Source organism: Engystomops pustulosus, chromosome 7 (genome assembly GCF_040894005.1).
Source record: "Engystomops pustulosus chromosome 7, aEngPut4.maternal, whole genome shotgun sequence".
Classification (NCBI taxonomy): Eukaryota; Metazoa; Chordata; class Amphibia; order Anura; family Leptodactylidae; genus Engystomops; species Engystomops pustulosus.
Window position 1 is genome coordinate 171732181 of NC_092417.1, and position 21696 is coordinate 171753876.

Here is a 21696-nt window from a genome sequence, read left to right on the forward strand (position 1 = left end):
TTTATATACTCCCTGGTGTCACAGGTGCCCCTGTGACCCATATCCCGGGTCGCAGGTGCACCTGTGTACCTCCGTGTGCCCCAGCATGTAACTCCCCTGTCCCGGCTCCAGTGGCTGTCCCTGCGATGTCCGTGCTCTGGCGTGCGCGTTCCCATGTCCGACTCTGTAAAATTTAAAGGGCCAGCTCCCCGGTAATTAGCGCTGGCCAGCTGCCTGCCTTGTTAACTTTCAGCCGCTTCCTGTGTCCCCTGCCGGATCTTTGTGCTTCTTTGAGAGAAAGCTATATTCCAAGCCCTCTGCGATTATCCTGATTTCCAATTGTGACCTCGATTCTGTTCCTGACTCTGATCCTGTGCTGCCCGTCCTGACCTTCCGCTACGTCCACGAATCTGATCCTGTGCTGCCTGTCTTGACCTCCTGCCTGTCCCTGACCACGAGTTTGCCTTACGTTTCTGTACTACACCTTGGCCACCACCGAAACGATATTTATGTGACCTAATCTCATTCTGTATCTTTTTTCATTTGTGTTTTTTGGCTCAGATCCAATAACACTGTACAAATTAGTATATGTGGTACTTTTTTATTGGTATTTTCTTTATTTCTACACAGATCCAACTCCACCAAGAATCTTGTCCACAAACACAGTTGGGACAAACAGCCTGACATTATCCTGGATGGAGCCAGTAAATATGGCCGGTGTGAATAAGTCATATAATATAAGCTATGGGAATTCTTCAGGCACTTGGACTGTGACAAGTAACACAACAAGTATCAGCCTCCAGGACCTGACATCAGGGACTAATTACACCATCACTGTGGTCACAGTCGGAGTCCGGGGGTATCAGAGCTCAGCTGTGAGCACATCTGTCTATACAAGTAGGTCTATATATCCTGTATGATAACTGCAACGAAATTCAATGAATTAACACCCCCCAAAAATGTATTCTATGGATCATCATAGTATCATCATTAATACTACAAGCATATTTTATCATTTTAGGATGTATATAATCTAATAACTTTAACTTTTATTTTGGGGGGGGGGGGCAGGATAGTATTGATGCTATTAATATTGCATATGACTACTGGGGCCCCCCATTGGCTGCAGCGTTTATAGGCCCTATGTGCTTATATAGAGACCAAGGGTGATAAAGGAAATGCTGCACTGGATACTTAGGGCTACAATTGGATAAGTAAGAATACATTTTTTAATGGTAATTTAGAATAGATTTTTAGAATTTTTTTTTTTCAGATTGTGATTTTTATTGGGATACTTTGTCACAAAAGCAGTGAATATATATATATATATATATATATATATATATATATATATATATATATATATATATATAACATATATCAGTTCTTATAAAATATTGTATGTTACATTGTGTCTGTTTTTTTTTTGTCCTTTTATTCAGAACCATTATCAGTGAACTCTCCACATTCCAACGCTGTAACCTCATATTCTGTGTCTCTGACGTGGAGTAAACCTGATGAGTATAAGACGTCTTACAGCTACAGAGTCCAGACCAATGTCACCTCATCAGCCACAATGTTATATAATACAATAGTGACAAGTGAATCAGCTACAATAATGACTCTGACCCCAGGAGAGACATATACATTCCTGGTATATACAAGAGCTGCCGATAACATCACTGAATCAGACCCGGTGTCATATACGACCTGCACAGGTGAGTACAGAGTGGAAACTACATGACATATTGACAGCAGATTTTCTCACTATGTCCTCACCAATTATAATCCACACATACTTTTGGCTTCAATAATTACATCAGAAAAGCTGAACGTGTTGATGCACCCTAAAGGCGAACGTCGTGGAAAGTTGAATTGCTATCCCCTATGCAAAATAATGGAGGGGCACACAGTGGGAAGGGTGAACCACTGACAGTTAAATACAGGTGATCCCCTACTTAAGGACACCAGACTTACAAACGATCCCTAGTTACAGACTGACCCCTCTTCCCACTGTGACCTCTGGTGAAGCTCTCTGGATGTTACTATAGTCCCAGGCTGCAATGATCAGCTGTAAGGTGTCTGTAATTAAGTTTTATTGATAATCCTTGGTCCAATAATAGCAAAAAAATCTGAAACTACGATTGTCACTGGGACAAAAAAAATTTTTTCTGGATCTACAATTATAAAATATTCAGTTTTGACTTACATACAAATTCAACTTAAGAGCAAACTTATGGAACCTATTTTGTATGTAACCCAGGGACTGCCTGTACTCTATTTTTTGCCTTTGCTTCTGCCACTGAGAGGTATTCCAGAGTAAAAGGACAACTTCATTATTAGTTATCTTCTTTAATAATTTGGACTAATTTCCCTTAATTGGGTGGAATTCTTCTCCTTTATTTATGGGGACTCTCAAGATGGGTGTGAGTCCTTCTGGTTGTACTCTGACAATCAAATTGTTATGGGATAGTAGATTACAAGTGCTTTTCCAGATGGAACCAGGAAGCCTCAAAGTGGTGTGTCACAATAGAGGGATGGTTGACTCCCGTAAACTCATACTCAACTCCTGTTACCTACCTGTTACCTACCTACTAAGACCAATCCCTAATGGTCAAGACTTCTGGTCAGCAGTCCTTAAACTTAATGGGTGCACAGGAAAGAAGACAAAAACACAGGGATAAACAACAGTGAAGACAAACAAGTGAACTTTGGGGGAACTTATGCAAAATCAACATGGCGGCGAGGTGCAAAATCAAGAGTCAAAAAATGGTCAAGAAAACATAGCAGAGATCAGATGCAAAGAATAGCAAAAGCAATAGCAAATTAAGCAGACAATAAGAGCTAGAGCACTGAAATTACCAGCGCTCTTTTAATCAGGACTGGGCAGACATATAAAGCAGTTCCTGGACCCAGAACCCAGCAGCTGACTGGTTCAGCTGTCCATCACTCAATCCACAGCTGAACTAAAAACTACACACCCAGCCTTCTCCAAGGAACTGATCCAGAGAGGCAGCAGTCAATCAGAAGCAGCCCAGGGAGTGGTTTTCAAGTACAGAAACCTGATCAAATTCAGAGTTCTAAAAAATCTTACATCTTACAACAGCGATGGCGAACCTTTTAGAGAGCGAGTGCCCAAACGGCAACAAAAACTCACTTATTTATGTCAAGGTGCCAACATGTCAATTTCAGCAATAACTTATTGCTTACTGCTTTGTCAAAGCTTTTATCGTATTAGTGTCCTGAGGACATCATTACAGTAGAAATTGTAGAAATTCAGATTATTAATGTAGTGTCCCTCCCGGGTCCCCTGTACAAGAAGTATGCAGGTTCCATGGCAGGAACTCAAATTATAATCCAGCGCTGTCCACATCTTCTCACTCCTCCTGCAGTCCCAGGTTGCCAAGGATATGTGGCTTTAAATTAGTGCTCAATGTCCTGTGTGGCCTGAGACTGCAGGAGGAGGCCATGTGTCCTGTCTTATGAACTATATGCTGAGGACCTGGGTGCCCACAGAGGGCTCTGAGTGCCACCTCTGGCACCTGTGCCATAGGTTCGCCACCACTGTCTTACAAGATGTAAGATAGGTGTCTATTCACTGGTGGTTTGACCACTGGTAAAATTGGGGACTATAGCTGTGATTAAAGGTCCCATGGAGATAAATGCAGTGTTGGTTGAGCAGGCCTCTTTGGAGGTCCCAAAAAAATATTGACACAATATTTTTTAAAGCTGTTTTGGAGTATGTACATAAATGCACTTTGTTAAATAAAACCTGTATTATTTTCTTACCAGGTCCTCAACAAGTTATCGTCACAGTGAATAATTACAATTCAGTTAGTTTCCTGGTTGTAAGTTGGACTGGAGCCAATGGAAAAGTGGATCATTACAATGCCATCCTGAGTGGAGATATGAAATACATACCTAATGATACTACACAAACCAACTTCACTAACTTAATACCTGGTACAGAATATACAGCTACGGTGGAGGTAGTAAGTGGTAACTGCAACCAATCATCAGTATCAGTGACAGAGGCCACATGTGAGTATCACAGCAGTTATGTCACTTTGTGGTTATATGATCCTGCTGTGATTTGCAAAACACATAAACACAAATTCACAGACAATAATGTAATGTCCTATGTATAAAGTATTAAAACTAAAAAATGTTATTGTTGAATTATGGGTTTAAAATGATACATTAAAAGTTATAACTATTGATTGAATTATTATGGCTTTGAATTGTTGACATTAATTTATAATACACGTTTAATATAGATTGTATCATAATTCATAACTTGTATGCATTTCTTTTCATTTGCACAGATCCTACTCCACCAAGAAACTTATACATAAACACAGTTGGGACAAACAGCCTGGCATTATCCTGGATGGAGCCAGTAAATATGACCGGGGTGGATAAGTCATATAATATAATCTATGGGAATTCTTCAGGCACTTGGACTGTGACAAGTAACACAACAAGTATCAGCCTCCAGAACCTGACATCAGGGACTAATTGCACCATCACTGTGGTCACAGTCGGAGTCCGGGGGTATCAGAGCTCAGCTGTGAGCACATCTGTCTATACAAGTAGGTTACATCTACAATGTTTCCTATTTCAGACCCACAGTATGCAGGTGTAATATAACAAAACTGACATGTATGCTCAATGGTTGCTGATTACTGTTAAAGACATGACTGGCTTGATGGTTACAGAAACATATAGACAGTTTCTGAAGATGCTTACTCTACACATTACTTTTCATTACTTAAGAATTCTGCAGATAAATATCCAATATTTTCCTTTAACTGCAAGTCTATCTCCAGTTCTGAAGCTCACAAAACACATCATACCTGTTCAGGTGTGATTCTCGTCTTTAAGCTGGCACCATAATCATGGTTCTAGCTGCTATAGAACAAAAGATATTGGTGTCTAAAGTGACTTCAGACTCTCAGCCTGACTCCCTGAGATAAGTTAGACTGAGATGCTGGAGGGATTGTGTTACTTCAGATGCCCATATATTAAAGGAAACCTACCATTTCAAATGGTAGGTTTAAGCTGTAAACACCGAGCACCAGCTCAGGGTGAGCTGGTGCCGGTGCATAGTTTCACCGAAGCAGTTTATGCTATAAAGTTTAAAAAGTGTTAAAACCGCGATACCGCGGTTTTAACACTAACGAAACTAAGCACCGGCACCAGCTCACCCTGAGCTGGTGCTCGGTGTTTACAGCTTAAACCTACCATTTGAAATGGTAGGTTTCCTTTAAGCTTGATAATACATTGTATCCAATTAAAGAAGCGAATTTCACCTTTCAAATTGTATCAGGATTGTGATTCTGTAAGCTACAAAAGTTGAGATACAGGGATTTAAAGACATAGGGACACATTTACTTACCCGGTCCTGTCGCGATCCCCGAGGTGCGTTGTCCGACTAGGATGAAGACTGCCGCAATTCACTAAGATTGTGCGCCCGATATCCTGCATGTGTCGCTTCCCCCGCTCAGGTCCGCCGGAGTTCACCTTCTTCTTCCCGGTGCATGTAAGTGCTTGATCTTGCGACACAATTTGAATTTTAAATCCCGCGCTTAGTCCGAATTAGTCGGGTGTCCGACAGCACGCCCCACGATTTGTGTTGCATGAAAGTTGGCACTATGGCGCCAAAATCCAAGAGCGTTCGCCAAAAACCCCTGTTAAATGCGGCATAAATCGGAAAAAGTCAGGAAACCCCATGGAAATGCGGTCCGCGGACCCTTAGTAAATGTGCCCCATAGTATGGGATTGGACCTTTATCTGCGGCTTGTATTCTTAAATATGACTTTACCTGCCCATATCTTCGGTCCTCACAGAACCACAATCCTGATGTAGTTTAAAAAATAAAAATTCTCTTTTTTAATAGGATACCTGAACGATGGTTGTAGTTGCTGTCGAGCCTCAATGGCAGGTTCCCTTTAAGCATATTTACATAAGACCATATCAGTAGGTAACAAGAATGTAGTATGAACTTAGCAGTAGATCAACAAATTGATAATGGGTGTGGTATGGTGAACAGATAATAAAAATTAACATACATTTCAATTGAACTTAAACTTTCAAGCTGAAAAAGCATTTTAAAGGAATATGAAAAACCTTCAAGGGGCCAAGTGTCAAGGAAATAAAAGAACACATATCCGCGTTCCCGCATTGTTCGGTTACTTCAAATTTTTAGGATTTCACAGTGGCCGGCAGTTCCAAGGCCTCTTGACACCCACTTTATCCAAAGAGTGACTTTCTTGGACAACCAGGTGTTTTCCAGAGACCCACTTATTGGGTGTTACCTGATATTTGGAGGCAGGGTCAGATTTAGGTTGGAGAATGCCTGCACGCAAAGTATGCTGGGGGCCCCCACTGAATGTATCATAAAACTTAATACATACTACATCTATATACAGCACCCGCCAGTAATACATCTGTTTATACAGCCTCCCCCCCAGTAATGCTTCTGTATACAGCCACCCAGTAATACATCTATATATATGTATATATAGTCTCCCCCAGTAATGCATATATAGCCCCACCAATAATACATCTATTACACAGCCCCCCCCAGTAATGCATCTATATATACAGCCTTCCCACAGTAATGCATCTATATATACAGCCTCCCCACAGTAATACATCTATATAAAACCCCCCAGTAATACATCTATATATATGTATATATAGTCTCCCCCAGTAATGCATATATAGCCCCACCAGTAATACATCTATATATACAGCCTCCTCCCAGTAATACATTTATATATATATGTATATATAGTCTCCCCCGGTAATGCATATATAGCCCCACCAGTAATACATCTATTACACAGCCTGTTTCCCAGTAATGCTTCTTTACACAGCCACCCTGTAATACATCTATATATACAGCCTCCACCCAGTAATACATCTAGATATATGTATATATAGTCTCCCCCAGTAATGCATATATAGCCCCACCAGTAATACATCTATTACACAGCCTCCCCCAGTAATGCATCTATATACACAGCCTCCCCACAGTAATGCATCTATATACACAGCCTCCCCACAGTAATGCATCTATATATACAGCCTCCCCACAGTAATGCATCTATATACACAGCCTCTCCACAGTAATGCATCTATATATACAGCCTCCCCACAGTAATACATCTATTTTCAACCCCTAGTAATACATCTACATATGTAGCCTCCTGCTCCCAGTAATACACAGATATATACATCCTCACGAAAATAATAAAACTGAACTTACCTTGCCCTTTTCCCACAATACGCGTCAGCCTCTTTTTCTTTTGGGATGCTGGCGCACTGGCTCAGGCGGTGCAGTATGAACATATAGCGGGAAACTGCACGGCCGCCTCAATTGCTACCTGAGGGTAGCCCGTACACTTGGTGGGGGACCCTTTTAGGGCAAATTTGTGGGGGCCATGGAGTGCTCGCCCCGGAAGCTCACCACATAATCCGTGAAAGGAAATCAATCATTGGATGATGCAGAAATCACATTTAAGGGCCTTATTATTTACATATTGTATAATGTTATAGGACGTGATAATACAGCAACATTGAGTATTGTAGTAATGGTATTGCTTTATTTTATTTTTTTCATTCAAGAACCGCTGCCAGTGAAATCTATGCTGATTACCGATGTGACTTTATCTTCTGTGTTTCTGACGTGGAGTAAACCTGATGAGTATAAGACGTCTTACAGCTACAGAGTCCAGACCAATGTCACCTCCTCAGCCACAATGTTATATAATACAACAGTGACAAGTGAATCAGCTACAATAATGAATCTGACCCCAGAAGAGACATATACATTCCTGGTATATACAAGAGCTGCCGATAACATCACTGAATCAGACCTACCACTTACCTGCACAGGTGAGTACATCAGACACTAGGCTTTTCTGCTAGTTGCACATAGAGCGGCATCACACAGTCTCCCCATCCCATAGTTTGGAGGTAGCAGGAGCCCTTCCCATCTATCTGTTCACTATCTTTTGTATAAACAAGCTATTGATTCATATATATAATAAGTACAGAGTGAGGGGATAAGAAACAACATACTCAGGAGGATATAACAGTAATGGCCACTTATTGGTAATGACAATAATAGGGAAAGTTGTCCAACATGACAAGAGCTACATATTTTTTTTTTAAAATACTTCAAAGGGTTTTCCAGGGTGGAAACATAAGAACAAATTATTAAAAAGCTATGACTCCCAGTTCCTATGTTACTGTGGTACTTTTACTCCTATGTCACCTGGAAGTACTGGAGGGTCACAGGTACCGCGCCATCCAGTGACTGGCCTTCTGCTATCCATTGGAAGAAGCAGGTCCGTAGACCCCTCAGATCATTTTGCTGGGTCTGCAAACTGGAAGTACAGGCGGTCCCCTACTTAAGAACACTTGACTTACATACGACCCCTAGTTACAAACGGACCTCTGGATATTGGTAATTTATTGTACTTTAGTCCTGGGCTACATTCATCAGCTATAACAGATATCACAGGTGTCTGTAATGAAGCTTTAGTGTTAATATTGATTCTTATGACAACCCAATATTTTTAAAATCCAATTGTCACAGAGACCAAAAAAGTTCTGGCTGGGATTACAATGATAAAATATACAGTTCCGACTTACATACAAATTCAACTTAAGAACAAACCTACATACCCTATCTTGTATGTAACCCGGGGACTGCCTGTATCATGACGTCACAGGAATCAGGAGCCAAAGCTACAGGAAAACCCCTTTAACTTGAGGACTTTACCATTTGGTTTTTGGTTTGTATGATAGCCCTTCCTTAGGTCTTGGTGGGTTTAGAAATGTTCAGCTTTAGAATGGGACTAGAAAACAAGACAACCCCATAACATTAGGAAGAGAGCTTACAGTAAAATCCTAAAACGCAACCCAACTCCCAGAGTGAAAACATGTACATTGACCAAGCTCTTACCGTAAGTAGTTTTTGCCTGCATGTAATAGATGTGTAAATATTAAGGTTTTAAGTACGGTAATGAGTCTTGTCTTATTTGTATGCGTTTGCATAATCTGTAAAGCCCTATAGAATATGATGGTGCTATGTTAATGAAGATTAATATCCATCTGCTGGGCAGGTATAACAGTATTTGATCATTTCTTCTTTCTAACTCTTTGGGAAATCATAGTGTCCAACTATGCAGTCTGACCCCACAGAAAAATCTATATAGGAAATGTTATATAGGATATGTTATATAGGATATGTTATATAGGATATGTTATATAGGATATGTTATATAGGAAATGTTATATAGGATATGTTATATAGGAAATGTTATATAGGATATGTTATATAGGATATGTTATATAGGAAATGTTATATAGGATATGTTATATAGGATATGTTATATAGGATATGTTTGCTTGTTTTTTTCTAAGTCATATGGATTACCTATGTATTGTACATGGCGGCTTACAGTGTAGATCAGTGTTTAGTGCATATGTTAATAATTTCTCTGGTATACATGACATATGTACATATTTGTATTAAATATTGTTTTCCATTCAAATTTACTAATACATACATATGACTTTCAGGCAATAGACGCGTTTCTTCCATAATTTTGAGAAATTCTGTGGATTCTCTTGGAGTCACATGGACACAACCAAATGGAAATGTCACTAATTATACAGTCAGTCTAACAGGAGCCGTCACTAACACAACACAAACCACTGCTACACAAGTGACTATCACAGGATTACTACCAGGCAGAGAATATACAGTCACTGTACAGACAAACAGTGGGACCTGCAGCCAGATATCTGCTCCAGTGACACAGGCCACATGTGAGTATTACTTATACATGGTATTTACTTGTATGATGTGTCATGTATGTTGCTCACATATGTTTATGATTCACAGATCCCACTGATATCGGCACAATCACCATTAAAACAGTTGTAACTAATGACATGACATTATCCTAGATGGAGCCAGTAGATATGAGCGTTGTGACTTTTTATGTTACCATCTGTATTTTTCACCTGTTTGTGCAGATCCAACCCAACCAAGAAACTTTTCCATAAACACAGTTACAACAAACAGCCTGACATTATCTTGGATGGAGCCAGTAAATATGACCGGTGTGGATAAGTCATATAATATAAGTTATGGGAATTCTTCAGGCACTTGGACTCTGACAAGTTACACAACAAGTATCAGCCTCCAGGACCTGACATCAGGGACTAATTACACCATCACTGTGGTCACAGTCGGAGTCCGGGGGTATCAGAGCTCACCTGTGAGCACATCTGTCTATACAAGTAGGTTACTTTTCACATAGATGAAATAACATTTCAGTTAATTTGATTGGTAATTAAATAATAAATGAAATATTTTTGAGTATCAGGACTGTAGTCACACAGTTTGGTGGAATGGGAAGTTGCTTTTATTGCAATTTTGCCAGTTGCCAGGTGACTGCACTGTTCAGCCTGATTAAATCTTTGGCTTCATACAAATCATAGGTGGTAAATGTAATACAGCCACTGGGTTCACCAACCAGTGAGTAGGATGGAAAGTACTTACCCTTACTGTATGATAACCACAGGGAAAAGATTGAATGCAGCCAGAAAGTATGAGCTTTGTCATGTTGGAGGGTTGGAGAGAAGATTCAGATCTCTGCCAATCTGTCATTGTCTAGTAGACAGGCATGAAAGTTTTAAGATCCAAAAACCAAATAAATTATGCAGATTGTTTATAAATATTTTGTTATATCTATTCTCATTACAATAAACATGTTTTGTCTATGATCTTACCATAGGACAACCAGATCAACCCAGCAGCATGCAGCCCATCATCTCTAAATCCAATGCTTCCATGGACATTACTTTCTTGCCGTTTAGTAGTTCAAATGGACCCATAGTGGCGTATGCTGTGATAATAACAACAGAGACGAATGGTATGAGCTTCTGTATGTACTGTGCCCTGCTAAATTTTGGTCCCCTTTCCATATTCCTCTTAGTTCTAAGCAGGGGGTAGTGTTTCTGTAGGCTTGGTCATGCTCCCTTGGAAAATGTAAGCACTTTATGTCTCCTCCAAGAAAGCTAAACTGTGCCCTACTATGTTGTAAGTGGTTTAATTCTCTTATCTTTTATAATAAGGTCTTGCATTTCTTACTTAGGTAACCAACCACCTTGGGGAATTTTATCAAAAACATATGATGATTTTAAGAAACATCTAACCAAAACTTATGTCACACGTATTATCGAGAAACCAGTGACGTTCAGATCTGTACGGTCAGGTGATATAAGTGTACGCGTGGGTGATGGGACAGCGACAGGTCCTTACGTCAATGGACCATTGGACCCTGAGTTAGATTACAGGTAGGAAGACAGAAGAAGACAACTAGATCATGTTATTCCACATATTTATCTTTTTCTTTGTGATTAATTTAGGAGACCACACTAATTTTTGTAAGAATACTTCTGATTTTTAGGGTCAGCATTGCCGGCTTTAGTGATATCAAGTACGACCCAAACACAAGCAAGATCATCGAAGAACAATCTCCAGTATCTTTTACAAGTTACACTGAATCTGTAACAACTACAGCAACCACAAGCAATACAACTACAACAACCTCCAGAACTACAACTCCCCATACTTCATCCACAACTCCTGTGGACTCATCATCTAATACAGGTGTAGTACAAATAAACATCATCTTATTTTTATTAATCTGGTCATCAAAGATGTTCCATATCGCTGAGCTGTTGCTTTTGTTTACATATTTTATGTTAACTTTTATCTACATGGTGCAGACTGATTTACATCTAAAAGTAACTGCAGATGTATTCAAAATCCCAGACTGGACACAGGACTTGCATCACTTTATTATTGACTCCTCCTTGTAGTATTGTCTCACACTGAAAGCATGGGTACAGTATGGGACAGTATTACTGTAGGGAGGGAATTAATCCTGATCCAAGAACTGTAATTCAAGCTGCCTACACTCTGTTCAATCCTGGAAATACAGATACAGTATATGAGTAAGCCCTAAATTTACAGAATGTCAATTCTTATAGTGGATTTGTACTGTGGATTTTATAAGGTAGAGGGGGTAATAGCCACAGCAAATCTGCCATATATACACACACACACATATATATATATGTATATGTGTATATATATATATATATATATATATATATATATTTACACATGATAATAGAATACATACATAATAAAAATCTTTATATAGTGCCATCAAATTCTGCAGTGCCTTACAAATCAGTATATATACACCCTATATACACAGTATATACACAATATAAACACATATACTGAATATAAACACACACACATCACATACTCTACATGCACAGAAAGTGCAAAAAATCTAATCTATGTCAGCTTAGAGTTAGTGTGAACTGATGCATGATTTATACCTCCCAATTCTATATGACTATATACATGATATACTTTGAAAACTTTGACAAATGATGACAGATGCTGGTTTGATGTCTACTAAGTAACTAGATGTATCCATTTAGAGAAATACATATGAATTCCTGGTTATATTTTGTACATTTTAATTCCAGGTGCCATAGCAGGAGGTGTAGTAGGAGGTTGTGTTGGTGTCTGTGCCCTTATTGGTGTTGGAGTTTTGTTTTGGAGGAGAAAAAGGTAAGACCAAACTGATTTGATTTAACCTAGAACATCTTTCACCTTATTTTCGTGTGGACCATTCATATATTTATAGAAACAAATTATGTCCCCTCCCCCCTTATTTGTCTTTTTCAAGACTAAATAAATAGCCCCTTAAGGGATACCTTCATACCCCTTATCATTTTTGTGGCTCTGTTTTTGTCTTTTTTTGGAGAGAGTGGAGAATTCCTCAGTCAGATCCCCAAGTCAAGTCTAAGACCAGTCACCAGTTGAAGGCAGTAGTGCTGGAGAGGCAGGAGCAAATGAGATGAAATGAGATGTGACATAGAAATAAAGAATGAGAGTTACATTCCAGGGGTATACATAGCCGATGTCAGGAGCAAAGTCAAGTTCAAGTACAGAACAGCAAAGGATTAATTATATTTATAAAATACTTTATACATTGATGTGCTTTATTTTATTAAATTACAGGCAAAAAAGAGATGTTCTGACAAGTGGGTATGTACTGTATGTATGTATGTATGTTTATGTGGTTATACTACAACTGTGAAAAATACAGATCCATAAACCCTATTAAAAATATTGCACTATTTATCCTGTATTATACTCCAGAGCTGGACTCGCTATTCTGCTGCTGGTGCAGTCACTGTGTACATACATGACATTACTTATCCTGTACTGATTCTGAGTTACATCCTGTATTATACTCCAGAGCTGGACTCGCTATTCTGCTGGTGCAGTCACTGTGTACATACATGACATTACTTATCCTGTACTGATCCTGAGTTACATCCTGTATTATACCCCAGAGCTGCACTCGCTATTCTGCTGGTGCAGTCACTGTGTACATACATGACATTACTTATCCTGTACTGATCCTGAGTTACATCCTGTACTATACCCCAGAGCTGCACTCGCTATTCTGCTGGTGCAGTCACTCTGTACATACATGACATTACTTATCCTGTACTGATCCTGAGTTACATCCTGTATTATACCCCAGAGCTGCACTCACTATTCTGCTGCTGGTGCAGTCACTGTGTACATACATGACATTACTTATCCTGTACTGATCCTGAGTTACATCCTGTAATATACTACAGAGCTGCACTTACTATTCTGCTGCTGGTGCAGCCACTGTGTACATACATGACATTACTTATCCTGTACTGATCCTGAGTTACATCCTGTATTATACCCCAGAGCTGCACTCACTATTCTGCTGCTGGTGCAGTCACTGTGTACATACATGACATTACTTATCCTGTACTGATCCTGAGTTACATCCTGTAATATACTACAGAGCTGCACTCACTATTCTGCTGCTGGTGCAGCCACTGTGTACATACATGACATTACTTATCCTGTACTGATCCTGAGTTACATCCTGTATTATACACCAGAGCTGCACTCACTATTCTGCTGCTGGTGCAGTCACTGTGTACATACATGACATTACTTATCCTGTACTGATCCTGAGTTACATCCTGTAATATACTACAGAGCTGCACTCACTATTCTGCTGCTGGTGCAGCCACTGTGTACATACATGATATTACTTATCCTGTACTGATCCTGAGTTACATCCTGTATTATACTCCAGAGCTGCACTCACTATTCTGCTGCTGGTGCAGTCACTGTGTACATACATGACATTACTTATCCTGTACTGATCCTGAGTTACATCCTGCATTATACTTCAGAGCTGCACTCACTATTCTGCTGCTGGTGCAGTCACTGTGTACATACATGACATTATTTATCCTGTACTGATCCTGAGTTACATCCTGTATTATACCCCAGAGCTGCACTCACTATTCTGCTGCTGGTGCAGTCACTGTGTACATACATGACATTACTTATCCTGTACTGATCCTGAGTTACATCCTGTATTATACTCCACAGCTGCACTCACTATTCTGCTGCTGGTGCAGTCACTGTGTACATACATGACATTACTTATCCTGTACTGATCCTGAGTTACATCCTGTATTATACTCCAGAGCTGCACTCACTATTCTGCTGCTGGTGCAGTCACTGTGTACATACATGACATTACTTATCCTGTACTGATCCTGAGTTACATCCTGTAATATACTACAGAGCTGCACTCACTATTCTGCTGCTGGTGCAGCCACTGTGTACATACATGACATTACTTATCCTGTACTGATCCTGAGTTACATCCTGCATTATACTTCAGAGCTGCACTCACTATTCTGCTGCTGGTGCAGTCACTGTGTACATACATGACATTATTTATCCTGTACTGATCCTGAGTTACATCCTGTATTATACCCCAGAGCTGCACTCACTATTCTGCTGATGGTGCAGTCACTGTGTACATACATGACATTACTTATCCTGTACTGATCCTGAGTTACATCCTGTATTATACTCCACAGCTGCACTCACTATTCTGCTGCTGGTGCAGTCACTGTGTACATACATGACATTACTTATCCTGTACTGATCCTGAGTTACATCCTGTATTATACTCCACAGCTGCACTCACTATTCTGCTGCTGGTGCAGTCACTGTGTACATACATGACATTACTTATCCTGTACTGATCCTGAGTTACATCCTGTATTATACTCCAGAGCTGCACTCACTATTCTGCTGCTGGTGCAGTCACTGTGTACATACATGACATTACTTATCCTGTACTGATCCTGAGTTACATCCTGTAATATACTACAGAGCTGCACTCACTATTCTGCTGCTGGTGCAGCCACTGTGTACATACATGACATTACTTATCCTGTACTGATCCTGAGATACATCCTGTATTATACCCCAGAGCTGCACTCACTATTCTGCTGCTGGTGCAGTCACTGTGTACATACATGACATTACTTATCCTGTACTGATCCTGAGATACATCCTGTATTATACCCCAGAGCTGCACTCACTATTCTGCTGCTGGTGCAGTCACTGTGTACATACATGACATTATTTATCCTGTACTGATCCTGAGATACATCCTGTATTATACCCCAGAGCTGCACTCACTATTCTGCTGCTGGTGCAGTCACTGTGTACATACATGACGTTACTTATCCTGTACTGATCCTGAGTTACATCCTGTATTATAATCCAGAGCTAGAGCTACAGGCCCACATCTATCAAAGACATTGCAAACTGCACTATGTGTAGTTTGCCTGTGTAGTGTGCAGGGGGCGCCATTTTCATGATTTGTGTTGCCCGTTGTTCGTGAATCTGGCGTTCCCTGCACTGCTGCAAATTTTTTTGTGGTGCACCTTTAACAAAGGGTGGAACTCCCCCTTTAGTGCAAAAAGGTTTGTGTTGTGTTGCGTCGGGTATAGAGCAGTCACATGGGACACAAATGTGGTATGGACACTTCTTAAATACACGCGCAAGCAGTTTTCACTGAAAAGAATAAAGTCAGACAGAAAACTGGTGCGGGGCTTTAATAAATCTGGGCCACAGGCTTCAGAACTGTATATTCTTGCATTCCCTGCTTGTTCTGTGTCTGCCTAGACACTATTGAAACAAAGAACTGTAATCTTGCATAAGAAATGTGATGGTCTTTCGTCCGTTTGTGTGTTGTGATAGGCTTGCGGACAGTTTTCTATAGTAAATCAGCAGAATTACAGGCATTAATCCAGAGTATAATACATCATTTAATTGGAACTGACTTTTTATAATTCTTCTTTTCAGAAAAAACAATGCAAAAAATAAAAGCTACGAGGATTTGTTTGAAAAACTGCAAGCTGATAACAACAAAGGCTTCATTATGGAGTACGATGTATGTATTACAATACTAAATGATACAGGATCGCTCTGAATTTTCAGTAACTATTACAGGCGGTCCCCTACTTAAGGACACCCGACTTAGAGATGACCAATAGTTACAGACGGACCCCTCTGTGACCTCTGGTGAAGCTCTCTGGATACTTTACTTTACATCCAGGCAACAATGACCAGCTGTAAGGTGTCTTTAATGAGGCTTTACATACAAATTCAACTTAAGTACAAACCCAATGAACCTTGTAGGTAACCTGGGGACTGCCTGTACTTCACATTTGACCAAAGGAGTAGTTTTTATGTAGACACCACCAAAATGTAAGCCCTGAGATAATCGCAAATGCTAGTGTATCATTAGCACTGGTGATTATTTCCCCCTTCATACCCCTCCACAACTCACTGGTGTGAAGGTTGCAGAAAATAAATTTGGGGGTGTTTTGTGGCATGAAGGGGGGTGCGGCCAATGGGGGAGTAGGTCATTGTGTGGCATTCTTGTCTTTATGCCTGAACAAATGTGAGAAGTCACTGGCTGCGCTTATTTGTATACCAGGCCGGAGACTCTTGATGTGTTCGGCTGCGTCGTAAGGTTGGCGGGGCTATCATATACCGGTGCTCGTGCGGATGATAAATAACCCCCCCCCCCCAACAATGTAATCCTACATCTCCCTTGTGGGAATGCAGAGTTATTGAGCTCTTTCTGAAAAAATACTCAAAAACTAGAAAAAGATTTTTTGTTAATTTTGATATTTGAGTTGTTATTTATACATTTTAGAGTCTGCAGTCTATAGGTGTCTTACAGCCAAGGGCTGTCGCCTCCCATCCCGCTAATGCAGATAAGAATCGTCTAGATACATCCTACCCATGTAAGTCATGACTGACCTATTATTTAACCTCTGTTCACACTCATTTGGTTTATAAAAGAGAAGCAGAAGTTAGTCAAATGTATCCATATGGTCTCCTGATATTGTAATCCACCTTGATAACACAAGCAATGCACAACATCCCAAACATCATATATAATCACACATAGTCAAGTCACATATTTTTATTTGATTTTTTTCTATAATTTGACGATTATGTTTAAATGTCTTTTCTGATTTGTGTTTTTTTTTTCTTTTTATTGTAGATGATAAATCTCGAGTTAAGTTGTCGACCCTCGAAAACTCAGTTGATGGTTACATTAATGCCAGTTATGTTCCTGTAAGTCGTTTACTATTGTCCTAATCATAGTATATCATTAACATTCTAATATGCTATGTATTGTATCACAATGATGTTATGTCCTTAACATTCCTGATCCTTCATTCAGGGACACAAATCACTGAAGGATTTTATAGTCGCTCAGCACCCATTACCAGGGACCATGAATGACTTCTGGTACATGATCTGGGAGAAGCGCATTAACACTATTGTAATGTTGTCTAGTGTCCAGGAGGATTTCAAGGTGCAGTAACTTATCCTGATTTTATTTACTTATGCAGAGAACTTTAGTACAATCAATTTTCCAAAAATTATTATTATATATTCTCTGGTTACAGACATGATTTATATCTGTACCAGTTGACAAGATTTGCTCACATTTGGATATTTTCTAGGCGCAGGGTGAGGAATATTGGCCAACAACCGAAGCCAAAACCTTTGGTAACATCTTGGTAACCTTCATTTCAGAAACCAACTACAGCAGTTGGACTGTCAGAGACTTTATGGCAGTAAATGTAAGTACAGTATAACATCTCCATAGATTTGATGAGTATGTAGTCAGTATGAGCTGTACATCCTGTAACATAACATAATATATTTGTTCTGTATCAGGTTAAGAGTAAAGAGAGTCACCAAGTACGACAATTCCATTATACTGACTGGCACGAGAGCGGTGATATGGATGACAGACACCTCCTAATACGGTTCCTACATCAGGTCCACAAGTATAAGAAAGAAAATTTTTTGAATTGTGCCACTCTTGTCCACTGCAGGTAAGAGGATGCAGTAGGAAAACCATTGCTATTTGTGTTCAAATAAGACACAAGAGGCAGAATTTTTGCAAATCCTTCTGTTTCAGACCTCAATAGATGAGGGAGTATTATATCAGCAGGTGCATTATCCTTCAATGTAGCCTGGGTAACTCTGTGACTAAATAACAGCCTTTAACAATGTCACTGTATTGTCATTTCTTCCTAACCTTAAGTACAACGTGAGGAAAAGGACTGTTATTGATATATGACATCTTCTCTAGGACCGGCACTGGAAGATCTGGAATTTTCATCGCTCTTGATTGTATTATCGATCAACTAGAAGATGGGAAATCTGTGAATGTTTATGGGACGGTCCATGAAATGCTATTACATCGTCCATTAATGGTGCAGACAGAGGTGAGATTTCATGTTATTACTAGTAAGTAGAGGCAGTGGCATAACTAGGAGTGGCAGGGCCCCATAGCAGGATTCGGCATGGGGCCCCCCTTCCCACTTAAAAATGATACATATTTGTATACTCATACATGCGAGTTACAATCACACATTTATACACTCTTATAGAGCACATAAACACACATACAGTGACATATACAAACACACAGCATATGTACACACATACAATATATGAAGACACCATATACCGTAAACACATACAGCATATACACATCCCAGATGCAGCATATATACATCAAATAGATGTTATATACATATTATGATGTACAATGTGCAGCATAATATAGATATAATGTACATCCTCCATTCTTTAGTTTGTCAGGTCGGATGGCGGGGCCCCCTGACACTGTGGACCCTATGGCTGCTACTACTGTAGTTACCCCCCTGAGTAGAGGGGTCAAATAGAAAAGAAATTGTGAAATTGTTCTATAGTGAAAAATGGGGGAATAAACACCAACTTGGGGGAGATTTGTTATAAATCTGAGGTAAAACTGTTCTAGTCGCCCAGGGAAACTAATCAGAGCATAGCTTTAATTTTATATACAGTTGTGGGGAAATAAAAGCTGAGCTCTAATGGATTGTCATGGGCAACTAGAACAGTCCTGCTCTCATGCACTCCTGATAAATCTCCCCCAAAGGCCTTGCAAAATTGACCTTTTTTCTATATTTTCTGTCCATGAGACCTTCTTGTGGCTTCCATTCTCCACATATCCTCAAAAACTATATTTTACGAGTGATCTATGCAATTGTAACATCTCTTCTCTCAATATGGAGCAGGTCTCAGAGGTCATATCAAGATTTTTAAATTCCTGCCTGTATAGAACTATAAGGTTCACTTATGGAAAATTTTGTTCATCAATAATAGGGATGTGTTTTCTACTCTATTGACTTCTATGGGACTTCCAGATTGGGTTTACCAGTTGGACAAAACCCCATTAGTATGGAGCAGGCCAGTGGGGGGGGGGGGGGGCTGCTCCATACTAATGGGGTTTTGTCCATACTTACAGGGGACCTGTGGCGTCATACCCCCACAATCCTACCATTGTACACTTTCCTGTGAATATGGGATACATTATGTAAATACCACAGCCCCATTGTTATAAATGATGTGCCACCTTTCTAGGTCCAGTACATATTCCTGCACCGCTGCACCCTAGAACTTGTCAGAGGCAAGAACACCACCACGACTGAAGACGACTACCATAATGAAGACATATATGAAGAAATACCCAACGCGTATCACGTTGGACCCCAAACTCCGGAAAATGAAGCAACCTATGAACAATTAATACACAAATGAGTAAATGTGTAGTGCCCCAACAGTCTAGTCATAATATTTATAGAGAGAAAATGTTTCCTATTTTTTTATGTTACATTTAAATTTCTATGTAAAATTCCTATCAATGTCTATGTGTTATTTGTTCTGTATCAAGAGTTAAATGCATTATTGTTTTATCTCCTTTATTCCTTCTTGATATATGCAGCGGACAGTTTGTGGATGGCCCAGTATAAGCCAAGTCCTGCCTGGCGTAGAATAGCTCTATAACCTGTGGCAGGTCCTGTAGAAAAATCTTTCGTCCCATTCACATAAGGAGGTAAATAGCCTCAATTCCTGGCTGTGCCAGAAAACATCTGTAGAAGCTCTGATAACCCCGCCCCCCTCCAATGGTGTCTTATTTTTGCGTTCGTTGTGGATGGTAGTCATCGTAAAATGTTTTAACCCCTTCATGTGTACGGTGCAGGGGGTGTATAAAGAGGGCTCACGGGCTGAGCCCTCTTCATACACAGGTGGGGTGTGTAAAGATGCAACAAACTTTGGAACATTAGAGGACAGGAGATCAAAAAGATGATGACTCCCTTCTGCTTGACCACTTGGTATCTGTAAAGAGACGTTAGAGGGAGATTGGGCCCCTGCAGATTTGAGGGTAAGAGAAAACCTCACCTACTAGTGACCGCTTTATGTGATGCTACTTATATGCTCCAAACACACACAGTCCTCTCATAATTAGCAACATTGTATTACAATAATACTCCAAAGTATATAAGGAATCCCCCCCCCCTCTTCTCTCCCTGTTGTCCCTATTGTGTGTACCTTGAGATACAGTAAGTCTTGTTTTTCATTGGGTGTTGCTGTTTTTTACTTTGTATGAGGCAATTCTGGACCAGGACAGTACTGACTAGGGCATGGGGTATAGCGCACTAACTCTTTCAGGGTAACCTGGTCAGATAGGCCTTGGGAAGAATAAGTGTGGTAAGCTCGGAATACATCAAGCTAAATCTATAAATGGGTTAGAACCTTGCCCAAGTTAGTGACAATTGTTACTTGTATATATCTGTTGTAAATATAACAATATTTGTACTGTGTTTGTTAATCTGTCTTCCCCTGAAAAATTACAAAAATCAATAAAAAATATGTTTGTAAAAAAAAGTCCCTGTTCAATATGTCTATCTATGTAAATCTACCATCACAATCAAGGAAATAAACCAGGGACACTACCTCATAGACCCAGGCACTGTGACTGTAGTAATCTTCTTATATTTGTTATCCATGGCCTCCTTCCTTCTAAAATAAACTTTTAAAATTCTGCTAATGAACCTAAGGGGCTATGGTGGATGTTTCCAGAGCCCCTCAGTGCTCACAGGCTCATAAGTAAAGCAGGTCCTCCTTCCCCCTGCTCTCCTTCCTTTCTCTTCCTGTGTTATCTTGCAGCAGCAGGAAGTGCAGTGGGAGGGGAGATCTGCTCTGCTCATTGAAAAGACAACATTAAGGGGCTCTGGAAACACCCACCAAAGCCCTTTGGGTTCAATAGCATAATTTTAAAAGTTTATTTTACAAGGACGTTCATGGATACAAAT

General features: G+C 39.9%; 2 protein-coding genes across 2 annotated transcripts in view; both read left to right on the forward strand.

Moving 5' to 3' along the window:
- LOC140070276 (receptor-type tyrosine-protein phosphatase eta-like) overlaps positions 1 to 1293 on the forward strand; it is a 104180-nt gene extending 102887 nt beyond the window's left edge. Inside the window, exons 12-13 of the mRNA XM_072116628.1 lie at positions 610 to 876; positions 1253 to 1293. Of these exons, the coding sequence (XP_071972729.1) occupies positions 610 to 876; positions 1253 to 1293 (308 nt within the window). The remainder of the gene's footprint in view (positions 1 to 609; positions 877 to 1252) is intronic.
- Positions 1294 to 1420: 127 nt separating this feature from the next.
- On the forward strand, positions 1421 to 21237 carry LOC140071336 (receptor-type tyrosine-protein phosphatase eta-like). Its single transcript, XM_072118967.1, has 19 exons — positions 1421 to 1697; positions 3772 to 4020; positions 4305 to 4571; positions 7612 to 7881; positions 9577 to 9825; positions 10036 to 10302; positions 10800 to 10937; positions 11160 to 11361; positions 11475 to 11677; positions 12577 to 12661; positions 13115 to 13141; positions 16328 to 16415; positions 17187 to 17277; positions 17541 to 17614; positions 17724 to 17858; positions 18010 to 18129; positions 18227 to 18387; positions 18648 to 18783; positions 19964 to 21237. The coding sequence occupies exons 1-19, from the start codon at positions 1556 to 1558 to the stop codon at positions 20138 to 20140; spliced, it is 3081 nt and encodes a 1026-aa protein (XP_071975068.1). The 5' UTR covers positions 1421 to 1555; the 3' UTR covers positions 20141 to 21237.
- Positions 21238 to 21696: the final 459 nt, after the last annotated feature.